The sequence below is a fragment of the Ambystoma mexicanum genome, chromosome 2p, assembly GCF_040938575.1.
Source record: "Ambystoma mexicanum isolate Mex_15411 chromosome 2p, UKY_AmexF1_1, whole genome shotgun sequence".
Lineage (NCBI taxonomy): Eukaryota > Metazoa > Chordata > Amphibia > Caudata > Ambystomatidae > Ambystoma > Ambystoma mexicanum.
Genome location: NC_090923.1, coordinates 953,761,242 through 953,783,992, shown reverse-complemented (window position 1 = coordinate 953,783,992; position 22,751 = coordinate 953,761,242). Strand labels below are relative to the sequence as shown.

The following is a 22,751-nucleotide window of genomic DNA, read 5'->3' as shown; positions in this document are numbered from 1 at the left end:
AACTGAAAGCTTAGCAGCAAGTGTTTATGCACCTTACTGAGAGCAAAGGTATGCGAAACAATCAAAAAGTGCATTAAAAAAAACACACAAACATTAGAAAATGTGTCTAGAACTGTCCCAAGAACCAAAGAACTCCATTTCCAGGGAGACTCCAAAAAAAGGTTCAGCAAAGGACACCAACATGTGACATGAGTCCACCAATAGGCATATAGCTGTCCATACAAACAGTCCTGAACATGATGTAACTTCCTCTTTCTTTGCTGCACGCAGCAAGAGATAAGTACTCTTAAATTGTATTTCTGTGATCATTTTCTAATACATTTGCTAATTTATTTCATAATATAATTCAGTATATTAATCCAATAGAATTATTTCTTAATGTAATTGGGTTTGGTGTCTTGTGACATCTGTTTTGAACGTTAATTTTCGTTTTAGTACCGCGCCATTGTTATAGTAGCCCTGTTTATTTGCTTTACCCAGAGGATCGCTTATTACGTCCTCTGTTTATCTCCCTGCAGCGTTTTCCGACGCCAGCTGTTTCCTGCTGGCGTTGAAGAACATTCGGGTAAATTCGGAGCATTTGCGTTCCTCCGTGCGGCTCATTTGTTCATTTTACTGATTAAAATATTTTTTTTATGTATGTACGTCCGCTTTGCAGACCCGCGCGCTCCCCTCCCCAACCCAGCTCAGGTCTTCCGAGGTCCGGGGAGGCCACACGAAGCATCGCTGTGGTCGCGGTATCACCCTGCGGCCACTAGAGGGAGCGCCGGACAACTCGTTCCTTTTCTCTGCTGCTGGCGCTCGCGGCTCGCATTTCTGTTTAATATTACACACATTTTTGCCCTCAGCTCTTCAATATATTTGAACTTGAATACCTCATAAAAAAAATTAAAAAAAGAGGAAGAGATACGAATTCAGAGGGGAAAGGATAGCTGTGTTCTACACACACTCCCTCTTCAGGTGATTGCAGTGGGCATGAGAGAAGGTGGTCTGTTGGCCCACTGAGGAAAAAAAAAAGTGTATCAAAAAAGGTGCTTTTAAATTTACGTTAAGTACTATGGCAGCTCAGTACTCCCCTCAGGCAGACCAGGATTGGTCTGAGGATGAGGAGGAAGCCTATCAAATTGTTGAGGTGGCAATGGCAGACAGCCTCAAAAAGGTGCTGGGATCTTCTGTTGAGACCAGCATCAAGAGGGCTGTGTCTGAGATCCTCCTGCCTATCCAACAGTGCCTAGACAGCATGGAGGGGTATCAGGTAATATTATCCCCATATATATGGTCGCCGTAAATAATATCGCCGGGAAAAGGTCGCAGCGATATTATATGGGTGACCATATATATGGGGACAGGGGCAAAAAAAAAAGTGGGGGTTGTGGGGGCGTCCCCCGCATGTTCCATGCAATAATGTCGCCACAAAAAACGGCCTTTTTTTTTTTGGTGATATTTTTGCATGGCAACATTTTTGTGACGACATTATTACATGGAACCCATGGAGGAACATCTACAAGAGACCTCCCCGCCAGGGAGAAAAAAGAGCCATAAGAGTAAGCACCTTTCAAGTGGGGGATGTATTCTGGCTCGCAAGAGCAAAAACTCTGAACCCCCCCTCTAACCCCCACACACCCCCTGCCAGAGCCAGCCAGAACCTGCCACCGCTGCCATCTCAGACACCTCGACGGGGCACTGACGACGAAACTAGAGGGGTCTATGATATCGATCAATCCCCTTCAGCCTCCAAGGAGGACACTCAAACCATTGGGTTCCGACCCTCAACCTTGGCAATTGCGGCAGTCCCCATCCGCAAGAAGGCATCCGGGGTACAATCCCCTTCTTGGGGAATGTTTACTGCAGAAGATCTTGTGCACCCCAGATCTACCGACTCGGAACCGTCATCCAAAACAACAGATTATATCAAGAACAGGCTGCCCAGACCTCTGGATAAAGAAGTCGGGCCTAGACTGAGAGCGGAATGCCCCCGCCCCAAAATTCAGGGGAAGGTGGCTCTCACGCTGGAGTTAGACTCCAAGATGAACACCTTTCTGGGAAAGAATGTCAAGAATCCAAGGAAGGGCATAGACCGCGCCTGGAAATCCTGCCAGGACAGGGTCTTGGATGTCACTGGTCCCCTAGCGAAGATCATGGACCTGGCCGAAGCGGCCATTGATTCGGGGTGACCCCATTGATCCTTTCAGGTTGGGGTCAAAGGGCACTCTGTTTAATGGTTAATGCCAGTTGTGCCATCTCGGCTGAGGCCTGTAAGGGCATCTTATTTAATTGATGCTAAGCCAGGGGAGTTGGCGGACACTGAGTCAGGAGCAGCAGCCCAAGGTCTGCTTTTTGGAGACCCGTTTATGAAGGAGATGTCAAAGTTTGTCGACCAGCACAGTTCTTGGCAGGACCGCTCAGACACTTTCTTCCCCTCAAGAGGGACGCAGCGCACAGCCTGCGCTTAGTTTTTCACTCAGTCCCATCAGGACCGTCGCCCAGCTCTGTTAATGTCAACAGCAGACGAGAAAGCGCTAGACAGCGACATACACAGCTTATACCTGAAAAAGGCAATTCGCCCCTGCTGGAGTCAGGGCGGCTTTTTCAGCTCTATATTTTTGGTTCGCAGGAAACAGAAAGTACGCCCAGTAATAAATCTAAGGGTGCTCAACGACTACATTGTCTACCGTCATTTCAAGATGGAAGGAATCCACATGCTCAGGGACATCTTGATACCGAACGACTGGCTTGTGCGCCCGGATATGAAAGATGCTTACCTTGCAGTCCCCATACACCAGGCCAACATAAGCTATCTCAGGTTTTCCTGGAAAGAACAAGACTGGGAGTGCACGAGATTACCTTTCGGGCTCTCCTCAGCACCTTGGGCCTTTACCAAACTCCTAAAGCCCGTAGTAGCTCGTTTGAGAGCACTTGGTGTCAGACAGATCGTCTACCTGGACGACGACATCTTCATGGCGCCCTCTCAAGCCCTGGTAGAGCAACAAGCCAGGCTGGCCGTCGACCTTTTACACAGTCTCGGTTTCCTTATAAATTGGGAAAAGTCTGTCCTCAGTCCATCCCAGAATCTAGAATTTCTCGGGTTCGTGGTGGATACCCAGAATTCACAGCTCTGTCTCCCCGTGGCCAAGATACACTCGACAGGAGATTTGCAGGCTCCTGCAGAGGGACCTCATATCTCTTTGAGAATTAGCAAGAGTAATAGGCCTCCTATCTTGTTTCATTCAAGCAATTTTTCCCGGTCCTCTTCTTTACCGAGAATTGCAGAGGCTCAAAGGTCAGCACCTGAGACAGAGCCTTTCCTACTCTCAGCATCTGACACTCTCGCCCTCTGCAAGAACGGAAATCAACTGGTGGCTCACTCACATGGAAGCCTGGAACAGCAGAGCCATCTTCAGCACTTCAGCGGATCACTGGTGTTAGCAGCCTGGAGGATTTCAGGTCAAGATGGAGAATTCCTGGCATGTCACGCATGGCGGTCAGCCTCATCGAGGAAAGCTGGGCCCCTGCTACCTTCAAGAGGTATTCCAACTCTTGGAGCGCCGGGGCTACCTGGTGCCGAAGGAGAGGGTTGCTTCCGGTTTCAGCACCTATAGAGGAAATCCTGAATTTCCTAGCATCTTTAGTTGAAAGAGTTCTCGCCTACAGGACGGTCAACGCCTACCGCTCAGCTATTTCTGCCGGTCATGAACCTGTTCAGGGGCTTCCAGCAGGAGAGCACCACCTCGTCTGCAGATTGCTCAAGGGTATCAGACTTACAGTTCCGCCTCCGTCCCGCTATGACAAGCTTTGGGACGTTAACAGAGTGCTGAATCTTTTCCTGTCATGGCCGCTATTGAGGAATTATCCCGTACTGCCCTGTCGGGCAAACTTACCACGCTGCTTAGCCTGGTCTCTTGCAGGAGAGGCTCTGATGTCAGAGCTCTCCACCTAGCGGGCAGGACCTTTTCTCCTGACGGCATTGTGTTCCATATACACAGAAGGACGAAATGCAACTCAAGGGTGATTTCTTAACCCGCCTTTAGGGACCAGCCCAAACTTTGCTTAGTTAGATGCTTGAAGGCTTACGAAGAAGTGACAGCACCGCTTAGGCCCTCTCTTAATGCGCAATTATTGATTGCTCTGCTTAAATCGCACAAAGCATATTCCGCTCCAACTTTAGCACGCTGGGTGCGTTGGACTCTAACTGAAGCCGGAATAGATACTCTGCACTTCGGGGCCCACTCCGTCAGAGGAGCCATGGCTTCCAAATTCTTTCAGGTCGGAGTCCGCCTAGAAGACATCATTAGGATGGCGGACTGGGCTGGTGAATCAATATTTAAGCAATTCTACCAGAAACCGGTAGAACAGCCGGCATCCATTGTGGTAAGTAAGCTTTAAACAAGCATGATGGGTCTTGACATAGAATAAAGATTTTCCATAATAACTTACTAGAAAGTTTTAATTCTATTAAAGACACAGAGGCGAGCATTATCCCGCCCAGCGTGAGAAATTAGGGCAGTCATTGATGGCATTCCTTGGGGGTATTATCGCCATTTGCTAACTATGTGTATTTCAGAATAACACACTAATTTCTTTCCCACCCCCGTAAGGGGAACTAGGGTTGTCATACGCATGATCTAACTCTAGTAATATGTCTCTTCCCTGCCAGTGGCTACAGACAAGCCTTCCTGATCCAGCAGTCTGTTCCTTAGCTGGCCACACTTGCCCCTGCACTTCCCCCGCATTTATATTTAATATGTAACAAAATACTATCCATCAAGACAATTTTATAACATGAATTAAGGCATTTCATCCAGTCGGGGTCCACTTCATCAGCACAGTACTAACAAGTAATAATTTGCCCTGTCCTGCATTTAGCCATTATTCCATATTTAATTTCTGTGGGCAACCACATGGTGTTTCCAATCTTAAGTGTTCCAAGTACTGCCTTGATTGGGGGCAGGCTGAGTACTTCTGTCCCTTTAATCTGTCTTGAGCAAAGCCCCTTCCAGGTGGTTGAACCTTTTTAATTCTTGTGGTCTCTGGAGTGGAAATGTCTCTGAAGTATTTTTCCATGCTTTTCAGAGTTTTGCATTATTGTCTTTAATTTGGGAAATGTGTAGATGGTCCTCTTCTCTTGTGAGAACCAAATTTTGTGCCATGAACTTGCTCTCTTGGGGTTGATACCCTTTGTCGAAAGCTTCTTATTAATCTTTTGACTTAATGTCTCCCTATTGGAACCCCATCATCTTGCTGGACCTCCATAATGCCCAACCATTGGACCATCCAACGTTCCTGTGCTGGAACCCTCTGGCCCCTGGAACCATGTAATGTTCCCCTTTAGACTCTTTGTTGCACTCCCTACCCCAGGCCCTTCTTTGGACAGCCTCCTCAGTGGATCTTCTATTCATTCCGCTGCCGCGTAATTTATTGGACTCGAGTGACTTCTACATATCCTGTGTTTGCATCCAATAGGGCCTTTATTTGGGGTCCTGATCTAGTTTTCTCATTGGACCTTAAGATATCCCATTTCTCAACTAATTGGTTTCACCCATTGCACAACACCGTCCACTATTTGTATTTCTCCACTTCCCCTACCTTACTGTTTATACTGTGTACCAATCACTCTCTATTTGGTCTCTTCGGTGCTTGTGTCATTGGTACCCTGTGGAATGCCATAACTTTGCATTTTTTTTTACTTATTGGGACACCTTGTTGGGTCCCATGATCATGTGTTAAACACTGTGTCTTAATTGGAAGTCCCACTGTAACCCTCTTGGGCTCCATGATGTACCCTCTCCGGACAACACAATGAAGTGCCCTTGGGCCAAAGCTGCATAATGAGGGCTAATTGTGAGTCCTGTTTTTGTAATGTTTTGTCTTGCACGTTTATACTTATGGTTTTCTTTGTTAATATGTCCAATGTTACTTCAGGACACTATGGTTGACAATGGGGATGTGTGACACTGAAGGTGGTTGGTGATGAGCGCCTAGTAGTAATGTATGTAGTAATGTATATGGAATAATTATTGCATGTTCCTTTACCAGATAATATTTTCAGATGGTTATTGTAGAACCTACTGTTGAACATCTTCAATCGCTCTCGATCAAAACCACACTCCAATTCAGACGTGCTTGCGTATTTTACAAAGCACTTGTCCCCCTCCCACAACTCGAGTTAGTTCTTGGACCTTCAGCCTGGGGGCCACCCACGTTCAAAACGTTTCCTCAGACTAGTTTTTTTTTTTTCCTTTGCATCTTCTATTGGAACTCACCTCTACGTTATCCGACTTTATTTTCCATCTGTAAAAACCTGAAAAAACTGCTTTTTCATCATTTTCTCAGTGATTGAATTTAAGGATTTTTGTATTCTTTGAATTTAAGGATTTTTGTATTCTTTCCTCCTTTCCGTGTTCCCTTATTGCCCCTATTGTTCCCCCCCCCTATCAAACCCCATCACTGTTTTGGGTTCATCTTACTGTCACTTGCACACCTTTTGAGGCGTTCTAGAAGCCTGAAGAATATAGTTTAAATTATGGTTGTATCACTATTCTGTGTTTGCCTATCACCAATGTGTTACATAGCTTTCATATTGTACTGCTAAAGCAGAAAATCTGAACCAATACTATTGTAATATGGTTGGATGCCATTTGATGCTGCAATGAAAGGTTTGTGTTCACCATCCATGCAAGAAAGTCCATTTGCTAGCATGTTTAATGTAAGGATGCAATTATTCTTTAGACATGGGCAGACACGTTATGTATTGACTGACACAGGACCCCTAGGCTTTTCTACAGTTTTTTTTAAACCTTAGGTTTTCTCTCATCATAGGAGCTGGTTGAGGCCCAAGAACGTTTGAAGGCTCAGTCCAAAGACCTGAAAAACTCCCAGGCCAAGCAGAGACTGGTGGACCAGGAGCTAACTGTGGCCAATGACAAATACTCTGAGATGCGCAGCCAGATGCTGAAGCACTCTCGTCAACTGCGGGACAAGGAGGAGGAGATGGAGGTGGTGATGCGCAAAGTGGAGAGCCTGAAGAAGGAGCTGTCCAAGATTGAAAGTGGCAAGAAGGAGGTAGTATCTGCAGGAGAAAATACACATGCCCCCACAAAATGAGTCTCATTGGGTCGGAAGAAGGGTCTTCAAGAAATCCATGTCCACCAAAAAAATATGATGCTCTAAGAGAAGGTTGTGTCAACAGGAGTCCACTCAATGAATACAACTGTTAAAGTGTTAAATGTTTAGATTCGACTGCTTGATAGAAGTATATTTCAACTCTGAATCATTAGCGGAAGGTTGGGAAATGTGTGCTTCAGAAGCTGGCTAGGTTATGGTACCAGTGAAAATAAGTGAGACTCCACAAGGTTTATTAGAAGACAGAATGGACCATTTTTGACTTAACATCACCATCCATTTTGTGTTTCAAATGCCTTGGGATTATAGGATACCTCTCCGAGGATGTTTCCACCTTCTCCAATCTCTCACACAAAGCTTCTGCATACTAAAAGCAAAGCATCATATATAACCTCTTCCCTCTGGGGCAGGCCATTATCATCACACTGGACTTTTCGGTGATGTAGTCTAGTCAAGTCCTATTAGAGGCATACTGTTAGACTAGCCCTAATCTGAAGTAGGAAGATGTAAACCCTCTGTTATGGACGTCTGTCACTGAGGAAGACCCATTGACCTGTATTCTGTACATGGCTGAATTGGCCCTGTGCTTTTTCTTGTTTGGGCGAGCTACTTTCAGTCCTGGCAGTAATGAGTGTGATGAGTGAGAGGGTGGAAAGAAAGCAGGTCACAATAGAAAGGTGGTATGTTCTGGTGCCAGAAACAGTGACTGCTTGTACAGTGAATGGTGTCTGTTGGTAGGTCAGCAGTCCCTCCATAATACCTATCTGGTGCCAAGTGGGGGCTCCTCCGCCACATACGTAGAGAGGAATGTTTCAAGGTGTCAAAGGTAAGAGATGTTAATCAAGAACATTTTTAGTCTTGACTTGGCTTGCTGTAGACCTCTCTTAATGATATAGTACCAAAGGATACCACTGTGGAGCCTCCAATGGATGGACTCTTGGTGAAAAATAAAAACTCTGCCACTATAGCTGTATGAGCTGCTTCAACAGTGGTAGACCATTGTAGGGACATTCCATGACTCAGAGCGACATATTGGTGGTTTGCAAATACAATCATAGTACACAGAGGTCCAAACATTGAGAATGAATGTTGAAATTGTTTGTGACACAGCTCCTGCAAGACTAACTTAGTGGTGCATTCTGAAAGTTGTGATCCTGTGCATGTCCCAATTTCTCATTGGAGTTGTATTTCTGACCCTGAAAAGCAAACTTCTCTTGGTAATTTATAGATGAGTAGACCTGTTTATTTTGCAGCTGGAAGTACAGATTGATGAACTGACATCCGAAGTTTCAAAGCAGCGTAAACTGAGGGAGAGAAGTGAGCAACTGATCAGGCAGCTTGAAGAGGAGCTGGAAGGGCTGAAGGTAAACTAGTGACATGATTTCTCTGATGTTTGTAATGTGTGGTTTTATAACCCCAAACTCACTTGGTTATCCACCATTCCATCACCACAAAATGTTATTCTTTTACAGGGTATCTGACACAGACTTTACTGAACTTCCATGATCCTAGTATAGATTTGTTTGATAAGTTGCCAGACAACACTGCTTCACCACCTTTAATCAGTTTGTCCTGTTGTGTTATCCCTAGGGTGTCACCAGTTGTATTTCAAGCATGTGACCTTAGCTGTTTCATAAAAAGGACTCATTACCACGTTGATGCTGCAGCCATGTAACATTTTTCGGTTGTGTCCTCCAGGATTTCCCCCATTTATCTTGTGCAATCATTAGCCTTTCTGTCATTTATATCTTATGTTTAGCTTCTGGCCTTCATCAGATGTCCTTCCACCAATACTATGTTTAATGTTCAGCTTTTGTCCTTAATGCTTCTGCTTATTAATGCATTCTGCCTGTGCGTTTATAATGTAGCGGTTCATACACACAGGATACCCTTTGTTACCATGACCTCGTGTTTACTGTACATTATGGCACAGCCACACCACTATCTTTGCCAGATAAATACCTCCTACTTTCCACACCTCATTCTTCTATTGTCTCTATAGAAATAGACATGCATCTTCAATGCATGCTACATCTAGTACTGCACATTTGCTTTCATTTTCCTATCCATAGAACTCTAAAACTGAGGCAACTTTTAATGAGACCTCCCAATGTATCTTCCTCGCATCACCTGCATAGAGACCTCCTATGCTTCCTAGTCCCATCTCGTAACTCACAACAGTCTTTCCTACATTTCCTTCTAAGCAACCTTCATTTAGCAAACAGACCCCCGCCCAAACAGTATCTTTCTCTTTCCCTCTTTCTTACGCACACAGACTAGCACACCTCTACTTGTATCTTAGACGCAGCTATTTGGGCACCCTATAACTTAGCATCCACACACCTTGTGTGACCTCCATGGTCCTACACTGATCGCCAATGAGTGATTTGTGCTATATCTCGTTCATGCACCATCTTGCATCTGCTATTTACACAACTGTCTCTAAAGCACATCTCCACACTGTCCTACCAGTCTAGTTAAAAGACCACTGTACAATGCCTTCACAAATCTAGGAATTGGCCTACTTATGTCTTCACACATCATAGACCCAGTACAGCAGCTCCTTTAAGATCTTCCTAGGTCTTTTCCATGCATCTTCACACATACCTTAGTCTCCCCTATTTGACCCACATACAGAACCCAGGTAGTTTCCCTCACCTTCTAAATGCAGACCTCTGTCTATTGTGCAAATTTCCCTACACCTCCTTCATGTCAACACACATCTTCTCCACTGTGGCTCAAACCTCTTACTTTGTAGGGCAACTTAAAAAGGCAAAATAGCTTGTTTAAGCATTTCTTCTTTCACTAGTACTCCGTAATTATTTTTAAAAAGACAATGTAACCTTTAATATTTTAAAACAACGAAACATCAACATCATGCCTCAAAATAACGTGAAAATCAAAACAAATCTCAAAGAAAGGAAACAAATAAAGTTTTAAGTTTATAAAAGCACAACATTTTAAAAAAGGGACATAAGAAAAGATTATAACAATGTAACAATGAAAGTTAATGTCCATATTGAAAACTCTAAAAAATAAAATAAAATAAATTACATCTGCAATAACCATTTGTGGAGCCGGACAGACAGATGTTCCACATAATATAAAACTCAGAATTGTTAAGCCTAGTGGCGTATTTCCTAAAAACATTAGACCGTAACCCTTGTAACATAGAACATTGTAATAACATATGTTTTAATGTTTCCTGTTGCTCACTGCCCTGACAATCTGCAAAAAAGTAACTGTTCATCAAGCAGACCATATTGCACTCGAATCTCTTTTGTGTGGTTTAAGTTCCACCTAAACTTCAAAAAAAGCTGACAAGCACCTTTGTTGGCTTAAATCCTGTTTTTTGTGGTAGCCCACAGGTGACTCTGGCGGCAAGAGTGATCCCTCTCCTAAAGAAGCCACCACTTGACCCCACTGTTCTTGCTAACTTTCATCCAATTTCTCTTCTCCCTTTTCTTGCTAAACTGTTGGAATCTTTGGTGTCCCCTCTACTGTCCTCCTTTCTGGAATCATCCTCTCTTCTTGACCCAGTGCAATCCGGCTTTAGACCAGGCAGAGGCACTGAGAGTGTTCTTGTCTCTGTCAAGGACGATATGGCCAGGCTGGTAGACTCAGGTGGGGTCGGCGCCCTGATTTTACTAGATCCATCAACAGCTTTCGACATGGTCGACCACCTCATACTGCTGTCCCATCTTGCCCAGATGGTTACATCTGGCCAAGTACTAGCATGGTTCACCTCATTCTTGGCGGTTCGTACGACTCTCTCCATACCACCCTTTCTATCAATTCCCTGCCCTCTAAGCTGTGGAGTACCGCAGGGTTCCTCCTTGTCTCCGATTCATTTTAACATCTATATTTGGTTACTTGTCTGACTCATCCGCTCCTTCGGCGTCAGGTGTTACTCGTATGCCGACGACACTCGGATCCTGATTAATTTAGATCTAGATCAGGCTGAGATGGCGTAGTGCCTGCGAAGATGCCTGACTACTGTTGGTAAGTGGACGAATGACAATTAGCTCAGAATAAATGGAGACAAGACAGAGGTCCTGGTGGTGGGGTGCCCCCCTGATCCCTCACTCTGGGTGTCCTCCTTCTGGCCTATATCTTTTGGCAACCTTCCTATTCCTACTAAGAAAGTGAAAAATATGGGTGTTAAACTATCAGCATCTCTCTCTATGGAGAATCAGATCACTTCCGTCTGTCAAGCAGGCCACTTTCAGCTCAGAGTCCTTAAGAAAGTACTTCCCCTGATTCCTGAGCCTCTCCGTCCTCGGCTGGTAGCAGCTCTTATACTATCACTCCTAGATTATTGCAACTCTATATATTTGGCTCAACCGAAGGTGCTTATTCAGAGACTGCAGCGCTTACAAAATCTGGCCTCTAGAATGGCTACTGGCTCCCCTTATGGAGCCCACATTTCCCCAGTCCTCCAGTCTCTTCATTGGCTCCCTGTAAGCCAACGTATTAGGTGTAAGGCTTTGTGCACCGGGCTGTGCACGGCTTGGGAGCTGAGTTCTTTCAAGTTAAGTTCACACGCTATGTTCCCACCCGCGTGCTACGCTCCACTACTGCTAACCTTCTAATTGCCCCATCTGATCGGCGAGCACGGATAGGAGGCAGGGCCTTCTCTGTAGCTGCTGCCATTATATGGAATGAACTTCCATTCTTCATCAAGACATTAACTAATCACCTTACTGTCAGGAAGGTGATAAAGACATTTCTCTTCTGAAATGGGTCCCCTTCTTTTGGCTTGTTCCTCACATTGAACTCCCTCCTCTTAGTGCCAAGATGCCCTTGGGCGAATGCTTGCGCTCTAAAAGAGTCATTAACATAACATAACACATCATCAAAGCATGCTTACGGAATTCCTGCACTGTGTGGACCCAATCTAAGTCATAAAGCGCTAGTTTCACCCTACACGGATTACCAATTAAGCCAAATCACAGCCGCATGTGGACATCAAGTCAATAAATAACTGCTCCAATTCTCCCAATCTCGACAAGCCCTTTTCCTGACAGATGACTTAAAGATCTTCAAACAATGTATTTTTGGTTAATACAAGTATTTTCTGATAAAGTGAGATATGGCTCCAATGCTCCATAGCCATCAGAGAGACCAGGCCTAGTTCATAACGCAATACTGTTTGCAGGATTGAGCCAGAGGTGCGAAGGACTCTCCTCCAATTCCAGGCCTCTAAAACTGACAAATAGTTGACAATTGATAGGTCATACACTTCGATCCCATACAGTATTTTCGGCACACATTTGCCTTAAAAAAACAAATAGATGGTAAAAATGGAAAATTTGCTGTATCTAGAGTCAACTCTACAAAGTTGATTTGGCAATTTTAGTGCTCTTGCCTGAAGCCACAACCAAACAATCTTATTTGTTATTCATTGCGGTGATAAAGAAGCCAAGATAGAGGAGCGAGTCAATCATCTTCACCTGTTCAGTCCCAGTGAGCCACTTAAAGGGCACTTTCCTCGTCGACGAGGCTAAATACATAACCTTGGTTTTACTAGGATTAATGGATCGAGAATGAACCCTAACAAAGTAGGAAAACCCATCCAAAAGATGTTGCAATCCTAGGGGTGTATTATCAAAAATAAAAAAAAGCATAGGCTAACCACAGCAGTCTTATATTATGGAGTTTAGGTGTCACTGAGGCTTTAGATTGAAGATAATCACCAACATCTGCCATATAAAGATGGAAAAGGCAGGGGGCCAAAACACATCCCTGCCGGACCCCCCTAAAAGTTGGAATTGAACTGGACAGCAGACCCTGTTGGTTTAAGGAGACTTGAATGGTTGTGTTCATATAGGCCAATTATCAGCATCAACAGTCGGTCTGCAATGCCCCACCCCTGTAGTTTACACCATAGTAGATCCCTATCAACAGCATCAAATGCTGCTGTAAGGTCCACAGAAGCACAATAAACAGGATTGCTCACCCTCGCCAGGTTTTGAATGCATTTCACCATAAGACCGTTCAATGCTGTGCCTGTGTTCTTTCTGAATGCTATCTGCCACTTTGAAATTCACTCTATTCCACCCGTCCATGCTTCTACATGCTGAAGACGTAAACATGCAAAAACTTTACTATCCGCATCCAGAATTGCAATGGGCCGTTAGTTACATGGGTCTGATTGAGCGCCCCTTTTGTATCTTTGTATTACATGGGCCTGAGCCCAGGTAGAGGGCAATGTTTCAGTGACAACACATGATTGAACAAAGTACGCTCGACCAAGTGACCAGGTCAGACTTAAATAGAAAGTTTGATAATCTATTTGGGCCAGGGGCCGAGAAGTACTAATGTTCTTAATAACCTCTATAACTACCTCAGTACTAACATTAATGTTGTGGTCGTTACCTACCATGGAAACAAAGGATTTGTGAACCACAGATTTCTGTGGTAGAGCAAAGAGGGTTTTAAAATGGGCTAACCAGTCGTCTTCAGAAACGGCATTCACCAATCTGCCGGTTTTTTTATTATCTATATTGCTAATCAATTTCCAAAAGGCCTGGGAGTTTTTATTATGGAGGGAAAGCAACATGGCTTCTGCGTCTGATTTCTACAAGGGTGAGATGCACGCAGCCAAATTTTTGTGTTGGCGTAATCTCCTTAGATATTCACTTTTCTCGGGGGTTGTCCAGAGTCCATTCTTTTGTATGTTCCTAACCTGCCGCCTCAGCTCCCTTCTCCGTAAGACAAGATCTGTATTATACGTATGACAGTGTTTCCTGGGTCCAGACCCAGGGTTTTTCTTCCGTGGGGTGCCAGCCTAGATCATGAAGCATTCAAAATTGTCCACCGAAAAAGCATTAAGCTGCCATACATTTATTCAGTGTCCCATTTCTCGTTGGGCCAAGACAAAGGATCACAAAATGGGATTACCCTTGCTATTCAAGCTGGTCCCCCTCCGTCCCTCACAATACATACCCAACGGACCCCCCAATTCAAGTATGCCGAAGTAATCTATTAAGAGAGTGGTCACTTAAATCTGTCATTGCTATTTTCGAATCTCAGAAAGTTTTCATGCAGCCAACTTCCAATGAAGATGTAATCAATAGTAGAGCTAGTAGGCACATTGGTCCAAGTGGGCTGCGATGGAGCATCATGCACTGTACCGTTCAGAGCAGTCAGTCCCAGTCCAGTTAGGCCTTTGCCCCACTCTTTCCCATTTACCACCTTTAAGCCACACTGGGCGGCGGCGCCGCCTCCCCCATCCCCTTTATCCAACAATCTAAGATCATGTATACAATCAGAGATTAAGTCTCCTGCCACTATTACTTGACCCCTGGGAAAATTGTTAGACCTATCTGTAATACATGTAGTTGTTAACGCTATTTCTTCCGCCAGCGGAAATATTCCTTGATGCCAATATACATTTATAACCAAAACGTTTATGCTTCCCCCTCCTCCCAACTACTAAATGGGTGGCCATAATTCCAGAGGAAATCTTAAATTAGCCATCACCGTTAGCTCAGAACACATTTTAACCATAGTCCATGTTAGGAAAGATTTCATTCTAGTGCAATTCTTCCCTTCATTTATGAACCTCCCAAACTTTTAGCATTTTTTTTTTGGGCTATCCTTACCTGACTTATTCCAGTGGAGCTCAGCCTTCAGCTGAACTCCCCTGGGCTGTTGGCCACTTGTTATGGGGAAACTGACATATCCTTGAGACTGTCAGTACTAGGAAATTGTTTCCCTTAGTCTTTGACTATGTTGCCATTTCTTGGTAACTTTTTTTTTTAATAGTGCACAATGTACCTTCCAGTACAGTGCGCTGGGGTCCCTTTTTGTTTTATGGCTCTCGACATCCTCAAAGGATTTTTTGGGTGATTGTACGAGTGTGCCTGAACGAGCTGGTGGCAGCAGATACTTTTTATAATGCACTTCTTTTTATCAAGTTAAACCGCGCTTACCGCAAGACTGTGGCCAGTTTGAAAATGGCCTAGCCACGAAGTCTTTTGTTCTGTCCCATGGCCATTTTGTCCCTTGCCTTCACCCAGGTCGAGTAACCCAGGGTTTCCTTATTTGGGCATGCAGCATCCTGTGAAAACCAATCTGTTTGGCGGGCTTCTGCCTGTCACGTATGCGTTTCCAGGAAGAGGGCTTAAAATGTCTAGTTCCAATCCACACCGATAGTGCCAGGATGTCTGGAGTGTCTGAACGACTGAGAACACTGTGGGCCGTGATTGGACCGCGTCTGGGTTGCCTGCAAGAGAGCAGATCTTCTATTGGAAGTCCTCGATTTTGGCGCAAAGCTAATCTTGGATGAGAGAAGGGGCTATGCAGCCATTCCAGGTCAATCGCCTGTATTCACACACAACTACAGAAGGAGCCAAGTCTCCTACATGAAGAAACAGACTCCTAATCCCGCCAGAGACACTTTGGAAGGTTTTGACACCCATTGCCTTCTGCTGTCCTGTCGGACCCCTGCTTTCTTCTTTGATCAAGAAGGCCTGCCAAGGGGCTTCGCCCCTTTGGAGTAGTGGGAACAACTACTCTCGGTGCCCCCTGCTTACCCACCGAACGAGCCCCTTCGGAAGGGTTCCTGGGCCATCATGTGAACTGTTCAGCTCTACCTCAGGGTATACCGCAGCTCCGCCACCATCGCGAGTGCAAACCAGACACTTGGGACATCGCTTGCTTGTGGTCCTGTGCATTCTCCCATCAAATCTCACAGGACTAGCTCCTCTGGGTCCCGAATTAGGAGAGGGCGTAACACGGCCTGCATCCCTGCGTCAGCTGCAGCAGAATATTCTTCATACCTCCTTCAGAAGCTGAGAAAAGGCAACTGTCCCATCACAGATGATCGTTCTCCACTGCAGCTACTGAGAGCCAGATTGCCACGAAACTGCAGGAGTCGAACCTACCAGCGACCTAGACTAAACTGGCAAAGTTTGGTCCAGACTGTGCCGAGGGTCGGTGAGTACTTGCATAACTTACCAGTGGCCCCCTGGCACAGCCGATCATTTTTACGCAAGAGTATACCTAAAGGTATTCAAACTTGGCTATATTAGCCTGTGCTCCCTAGCTATTCTCACCACTTGAATACTGCTTTGCCGCCATGAGAAGGGCCTACTCGAATAGTAGGAACTTATTCTTTATCGTCTCAAGCACCTTGCTGACTTGCTAAAGCCCTGCAATCCCTTTGCCCTGTTCATCTGCGCGACCGTGCGTTTTTACGCACAACTGTACTGTTGAACACAAGGCTCCCCTCTTCGTAGGATTGGACATGAAAGTTAGGGAAGGAACTCTGAAGAACAACCTATTGCCATTTGTGTACTAAACTTCACCCCTTTCTTCACAGGTTGTGGGTGTAGCTTGAATTGCACTAGGAAATGTAATGTGTATATAAATGCATAGTTAAGGATTTGTATGATCATTGTTTTACTCGCTGCTAAAGTTACTTGTGTCTTTTTAGTTTGGCCGACAATGTATAGATATTTTTCATATACACTTGTGTAAGGGTAATTTGTGTTTCGTTGCTGTGTGCTCATTGTGGGCTTCCAATCACTCTCACCCCTACTGAGACTTAGTCTTGATCGCCTGCCAAGCTACCTATATTGGTCTGACTCTTCCAGAAGTTTCCCCTGTTTCACTAAACTGAGGATGGCCTCCTAAACTTCTGCCCACCAGGTCAGAGTTTGGAAACCCACCTCAACCGTCAACATGCCCCCAAATGGGCGCCACTGTTGAAAGGCCACTCTATATCCATCTGAAGAAGGTGGCAGTTTAAGCCAAGATTCTTGAATAATTGTGTGGGCCCTGAGTTTCTGGCATAACTGAACGTTATTCAACAGATTATTCCTACATGTGTTCAGTGAGACTAATGATCAACATCTCGAATCGTTCAAGCCACCACTGCGGTCCTGCAGCTGGGCGATCTAACTCAAAGCACTTCCCAACAACCAAGACCAGTCTCTGGTTTCCTCTGATGCAAGAATCTTCTTTTTAACAAGACCTGTACCTCCACTGGTCTGCCACCCGCACCCAAAGTTATTGACTTTAAGTTCAATCGTTTGGTCCTATCGCCCCCTCCGACCCCCGAATTGCCTCCCCCAATGTGGTTCTGTCAGTAAAAGGGAGGAGATCAAAACCCAACCTTCTTATGTTCGTTATCTTGTTCGTTCATAAGAATGTCCAACAAAATTCTCCAATTCTAATAGATCATTCCCCGGTCTGTTCTACCACGTTCAATACAAAGAATTCTGTCTAAGTCTTTTGAACTGACATTTACCAAAGCCGGAATCTCTCGTAATGATAGCAAGATGTTCGTACGATTTAACACAATAGCACAGGTGCCCGGAATCACACTTTCAATCAAAACTGTTAAGATATTTGTTGGAGTACATTGTTTCTGCCTCTGCCTCTGTGTGATGAGAACGTTTAGTCCGTTCAGGCCAACGGATATCTGGGTGGGGGGGGGGGACCGTCCCGTCTGGTGTGGATTTCTGTTTAAATGTAGGGTTACAGCCCCCAAAACAGAAGCGTGTAATCTCATATTGGCGGCAGAGGATTCACTTTGAAGAACCAGTTGCTAAAGTGCATGTTGTAATTAAAACTGAGAGCTGCTTGCTGATGTTAAGGCAACTGAAGCCCCACTCGTGATCTTTTCCTTTGTCAGCGCTCGAGGTGGGAAACCTCTCCCACACTAGTAGATTTCACAATGTTGGCCCTTGTCACTAAGGTAGAGGCATCAAAGCTTATTGTGCAATGCTGCACCACATCCTCCCCCAGCACTCGTGCTACCCCACCAGAGGAGATGCCATAGACTTGTTCACTTGATGTCGGTATAAGAACAGTTTCCCCAGCTGCCGCAGTTTCTTTAGACACCGGTTTAGACAGTGCCAACTTCACAGCTTGCTGAGGAAAAAAAAAGCAAGCTAGAAGTTCTGTGGACCCTGTTTCTAAAACTGTAGAGTGGTTTTTAGTTTTTTTTTTCTGCTGCACCCCACCTTTCTTTCTGTGTCTAAGTCCTCCTAATTGCCGTCTTCTGTGCTGTTAGCGCCGAGGTGGGTACCTCCTCAATTTATATAGGAGCGAGGAGGAGAGCACTAGGAAAGACAGATCACCGTGCTGAGCATGGTGTTTATAATGTGTAGATCCTGCTGCTGGTTGTTTGGTTCTTAGGGGACAATGCTCTTCTGTCCCGTTCTGTAGTGAGAAAAAGGGGTTGGTAAGAAGTACGTACACTCAGGCGCTGGACATCAGATAGCGTGACCAATTAAGTTGCGTGTATGTAGCAAGAAAATGAAGTCTTGTCACTTCTGTTGATTTAGAGTGCTGGTTTATTAGCATAAAAAGTGCTGACATGTGTTTCGACCACGAAAGGGTCTTTATCAAGGCTGTGGTTTCAAAAAAAGATGTGGTGTACATTGTTTCATTGATGGTCATTGATGGTGAGGTGTCGGGAGTGTGGGGTGCATTTAAAGGCCCCAAACAGAAGCCCCTTTTACATGAATAGCAGCCATTTAAACACCAAGCAAAAACGGCCTGGCTTTTGCTTTCCCTGTCACATGAAGGGCAGGAATTTAAACATTGCACCAAAAACGGCTTGGCTTTTTCTTTTGTTTCATCTAAAGTTGGGAGCCATGTGAAAAGGGGCCTACCTATCATTATCAATGGACAAGCAGCAGTGAATTCACCCAAGAAGGAGGGATAAAAGAATCCTGTGATATGGAAAACAGGATTTTGAAACCTTAAAAGCAAAAACGGCTTTAAAAAGCCACCATGGAAAAAGATATCACTGCTCACAGAAAAATGTCAGGAAAGCAAAACACGATGTGTGTGGTGACCAAAGCAAATGTATATTATGTTTCACCTGCACAACTCCACTAACATTTGACGAAACACTTATTTCAGGAAAAACCTGTTATGGCAGAGGTCAAAACTTAACAATGAAAAGCCCCACTTCCAGCCCTGGATGTCGTACTTCCCAGCTCAGAACCTCGCAATAAAATGTGATGGTGTCAAAATTCCCTATTCTGCAGACTGGTTGGCAGGAAAGCAGGGATTTCAAAGAAAGCCTTCCTGGGCTGAAGCATGACTAAAAGGTGTGAATCCTTGCTGCACCCACTTCAAAGAGCCCACACTAATTTCAAAGGGACTCATAAAAATCTCTGGTCACAGGCTGAGCCCAGGGAGACAGATGGCTGTGGAGGATGAAGCAGCCTCCCATTTGTTGAACAGGAGACACTCAATTTAAAATACTATTTTCGTTTTAGGCTTTTTGCGCAGCAATCCGACTGAGGATTGATTTCTTTTTCATGCCATTGTTCATGTAATTTCCAGGTGGTTTTAGGGGTATAAAATGCATCTACCTGGGACTCTGGGAACTGTAATGGCGAGTTAGATTAGGTTTCTAGCTGATCTGAACATATGACAATTATGAGAGTTGATGAAAACGTGGAAAATGAAATTAGGAACATGCTTGATAGCTTACATATTCATAACTGTTGTACATTTTATGAAAATGACAAAAATGTGACACATGGCCATGCTACATTTTACAGATTTGGGGGTCGGCTTATATATTTCCCCATGATCAACTCCAACAGAATATAGTAGTTAAGTCAAAACATGTAGAGATTGAAGATGCACCAAGAAGCGAAAAAAGAGAGAGAAAGGGCATAGAGTTAGTGTGTATTCAACCTGGATCGGTTTGTGGCCTGTGTTGGGTCCATGCACATTAGGGCTCTGGGTTGTTCCTTACCGGTTATTGTAAGGTTCTGAGCCTATGTTCTGGGTAAGGAGCTCCAGAGTGGTGATTCTGCTGAATAGCAAGCTGTGGGAGAGGAGGAGAATTGTATTATATCATATCCAGGGGTAAGGATGGCCCAATGTCATGTGATGAAGTGGACGGAGTGAGTGAGTGGTTGTTTGACAGGGAATGCAGTCTGGAAAGTGAAAAAGTCTATGTAATGTGATCCCGTTCTAAAGCAGAATCGTCAGGGAGGATGGCGGGGGTGGGAGGGATAGTTGCCCACGGTGGTTGTGAATTGGAATACCGTGCCGGGCACTCTTTGGCGACCTAGATGATCCGGAGAGAAAGCGATGTGAGGGTGGGAGTGCAGTGGGTGAGTTGCATATGGTCTGGGGTGGAGCGTGCTCTTGTGCTGGGTGAGGGGGACTGAGCTTGTAGGGCGTGAGACATGTGTTGTGCTCCTGAGTCTGCATAATAAACACTGTGGTTGGAGTGGTGGTGAGGGACGAGAGTTGGGCTGTCACTTATGAGAAAGTTGGGAGGGTAAGTGTGGTGAGGCGGGAGAGAGGTGAGTGAACCAGTCGTTGGTATGAACCATTGTGAAGATTGAGTAGGATCAGTGAGCCGGAGGCAAGGCAGAGAGGATGGGTGTCGCCGTTGCTGAGCGCACTTACCAGGAAGGCCAGTGAGGCCTCTGTAAACAAGATGTACAGTCACTATGATCTTTCGATCGCAGCCGTCATCTTGGATTGCTGCTTATGTAATACGGACTTGCTGTTTTGATAGGGCATTTGAAAGCTGTACTGTGCTGTGATAGGCTAGGCAGTTGGCAAGCCCTTGAGCAAGGGTAAAGAATGTGAGAACACAGGTTGTAGGTGTCTGATCACGATTTAGCAGAAAGACACTTGCAATTTCTGGTAGAGAGCTAGTAGGAGGCATGATTAAGGCGTCAGTCTGGGTTGAGGTGCATAGATGCTGTTGTCAGCAGTTGCTGATGATAGAATGTATTAGGAGGCAAGATAAAAGTGTTAGTCTTATTTGAAGAGCATTATTGTAATTACGGCTAGGTAACGGAAAAATACGTGGGTCCCTAGGGGAGAAATAGAGGGATGGTAAAGAATAATAGAATTAGGTGTGTGTTAAACACCAAGGACGTTTGGGTCCTACTAGGCACGTGCTTGTTTGATTAGCTGGAGTAGCCTATGTATGCACTGAAGAGCACAGACTGTGTGGTGCAGGTATGAGATGCAGGAAGGTGGGTGGGGGGGTATCCTGTTGTAAGGCAGTGTTTCTTTTGAAGCTGGAGAAGCCCCCAAGAGGGGAAAAAAAGAAGCTTTAGTATTGAAGAAACTGTGAATAACCAACAGACGCTGCTAGCGTCGGAGAAAGACATTGCGTTCATGTTCAGTGTTTGAGGCCTTGGTTCACACTTCTGTATTTGCAAATGCGTTTTGCTTCTTTTTCTCTGAGTCTGAGCTCCCAGTCACCTCCTCGTGTCACATTTGATTTCCAAGCCCACGAATTGGATGTTATCAAATAGGTGGTTTTCTTGCCAGTGGGTGTCTTGTGTATTAAGTGTTCTCGTATCCTGGAGTTCTCTGATTGTGCTCCCAATGTACTTCTGCTTGCAAATGATCACATAGATAACAAATTTGGATTTACATTTAATAAACTGGTTGATTGTGTGACAGATGGTGTCATTGAAGTTGAAGGACTTTGAGTACACATAGAGCAGGTTCCGCATTTGTGGAAATCTGTGGCTTTAAGCGAGGTGAGCCAATTGGTGTTTGCTGATTCGAGGGGTGCCAGGTATGATGGACTAAGCATCTTTCTGATCGTAGGTGCTTTGGTGAACGTCAATTGAGGTCTGGGAGGTATCCATTTATGGATGTCTGCATTAATGCTTAGTAGGTGCCAGTGTCTGCGGATTTTCTGTACCCTGTGACTGTCTTGATGAAACTGTGTAACGCATCTTATTTTGTCTTCCTTCCGTTTGGTCTGGACTTTCAGAATAAGTAGTGTGTCTGTGGCCTTTGTAGTGGCCATTGTGATTACTGTTTCGATTGACTTCTGTTGGTATCCCCTGTTGGTCAATCTTTCTCTCAGGAGATGGCATTTGGCTTGGTATACTGCGTTAGTACTGCAGTTTCTTTAGGCCTATATGAATTCACCCTTGGGGATGTTTTCTATGACGGACTTCCTGTGGCAACTCATGGCGAATAGAACAAAGTTCACTTCTGTTAGTTGTATGAAACTGATGGTATGAAGGCCTGAATTGTTGACTGTGATTTTGAAAATCCAGAAAATCAATGGTGTGGTTGCTCTGGGTACTTTTAAGTTTGATACCGAATGTGGTGGTATTAATGTATTCTTTGTAGGTAATGAGTTTCTCCAAATTACCTGACCAAGTCCATAGTCAATATACCTGTGCCACTTGTGTACAGGTTTGTTGAAATCAGAGCGGCAAATGCATGAACCTGTTCATAATGGTTCATGAATAGGTTGGCAATAGCTGGGGCGTATGTTACTCCCATCGCACGCAATACCTTTGGTTTGTTTGTTCTATGACCCATTGAAGATTAACACATTGTTGGTTAGAGAAAATTCCCAAAACTCTTTGGTCATTTTCAAATGTGAGTAGAACGAGGCTGAGGCCTTGGCGTATGTGTAATCGATAGCTTTTAGAGCTAATGATTGGTCAATGGAGGTATATATAGAGCCTTCACATCCAGCGTCACAAGTAGGTATTCTGGTTTCCAAGTGATACCCTGCAGGATAGGAAGTGTGTGCATAGTGTCCCTGAGAGAGGCTGGAATCTGTCAATTAAATTGTTTACGTATTTTGCAATTGGTTCCATAACCCAACCAATGGCACTCAGGATAGGTGGTTTTCCTGGGATGAGCATGAA

General features: G+C 44.8%; 1 protein-coding gene across 2 annotated transcripts in view; it reads left to right on the top strand.

Moving 5' to 3' along the window:
- LOC138566955 (serine/threonine-protein kinase MRCK alpha-like) overlaps window positions 1-22,751 on the top strand; it is a 2,642,347-nt gene that overhangs the window by 878,197 nt on the left and 1,741,399 nt on the right. For both annotated transcript variants that reach the window (XM_069644738.1, XM_069644739.1), the window contains exons 13-14: window positions 6,817-7,059; window positions 8,373-8,483. In XM_069644738.1, coding sequence (XP_069500839.1) covers window positions 6,817-7,059; window positions 8,373-8,483 — 354 coding nt within the window. The remainder of the gene's footprint in view (window positions 1-6,816; window positions 7,060-8,372; window positions 8,484-22,751) is intronic.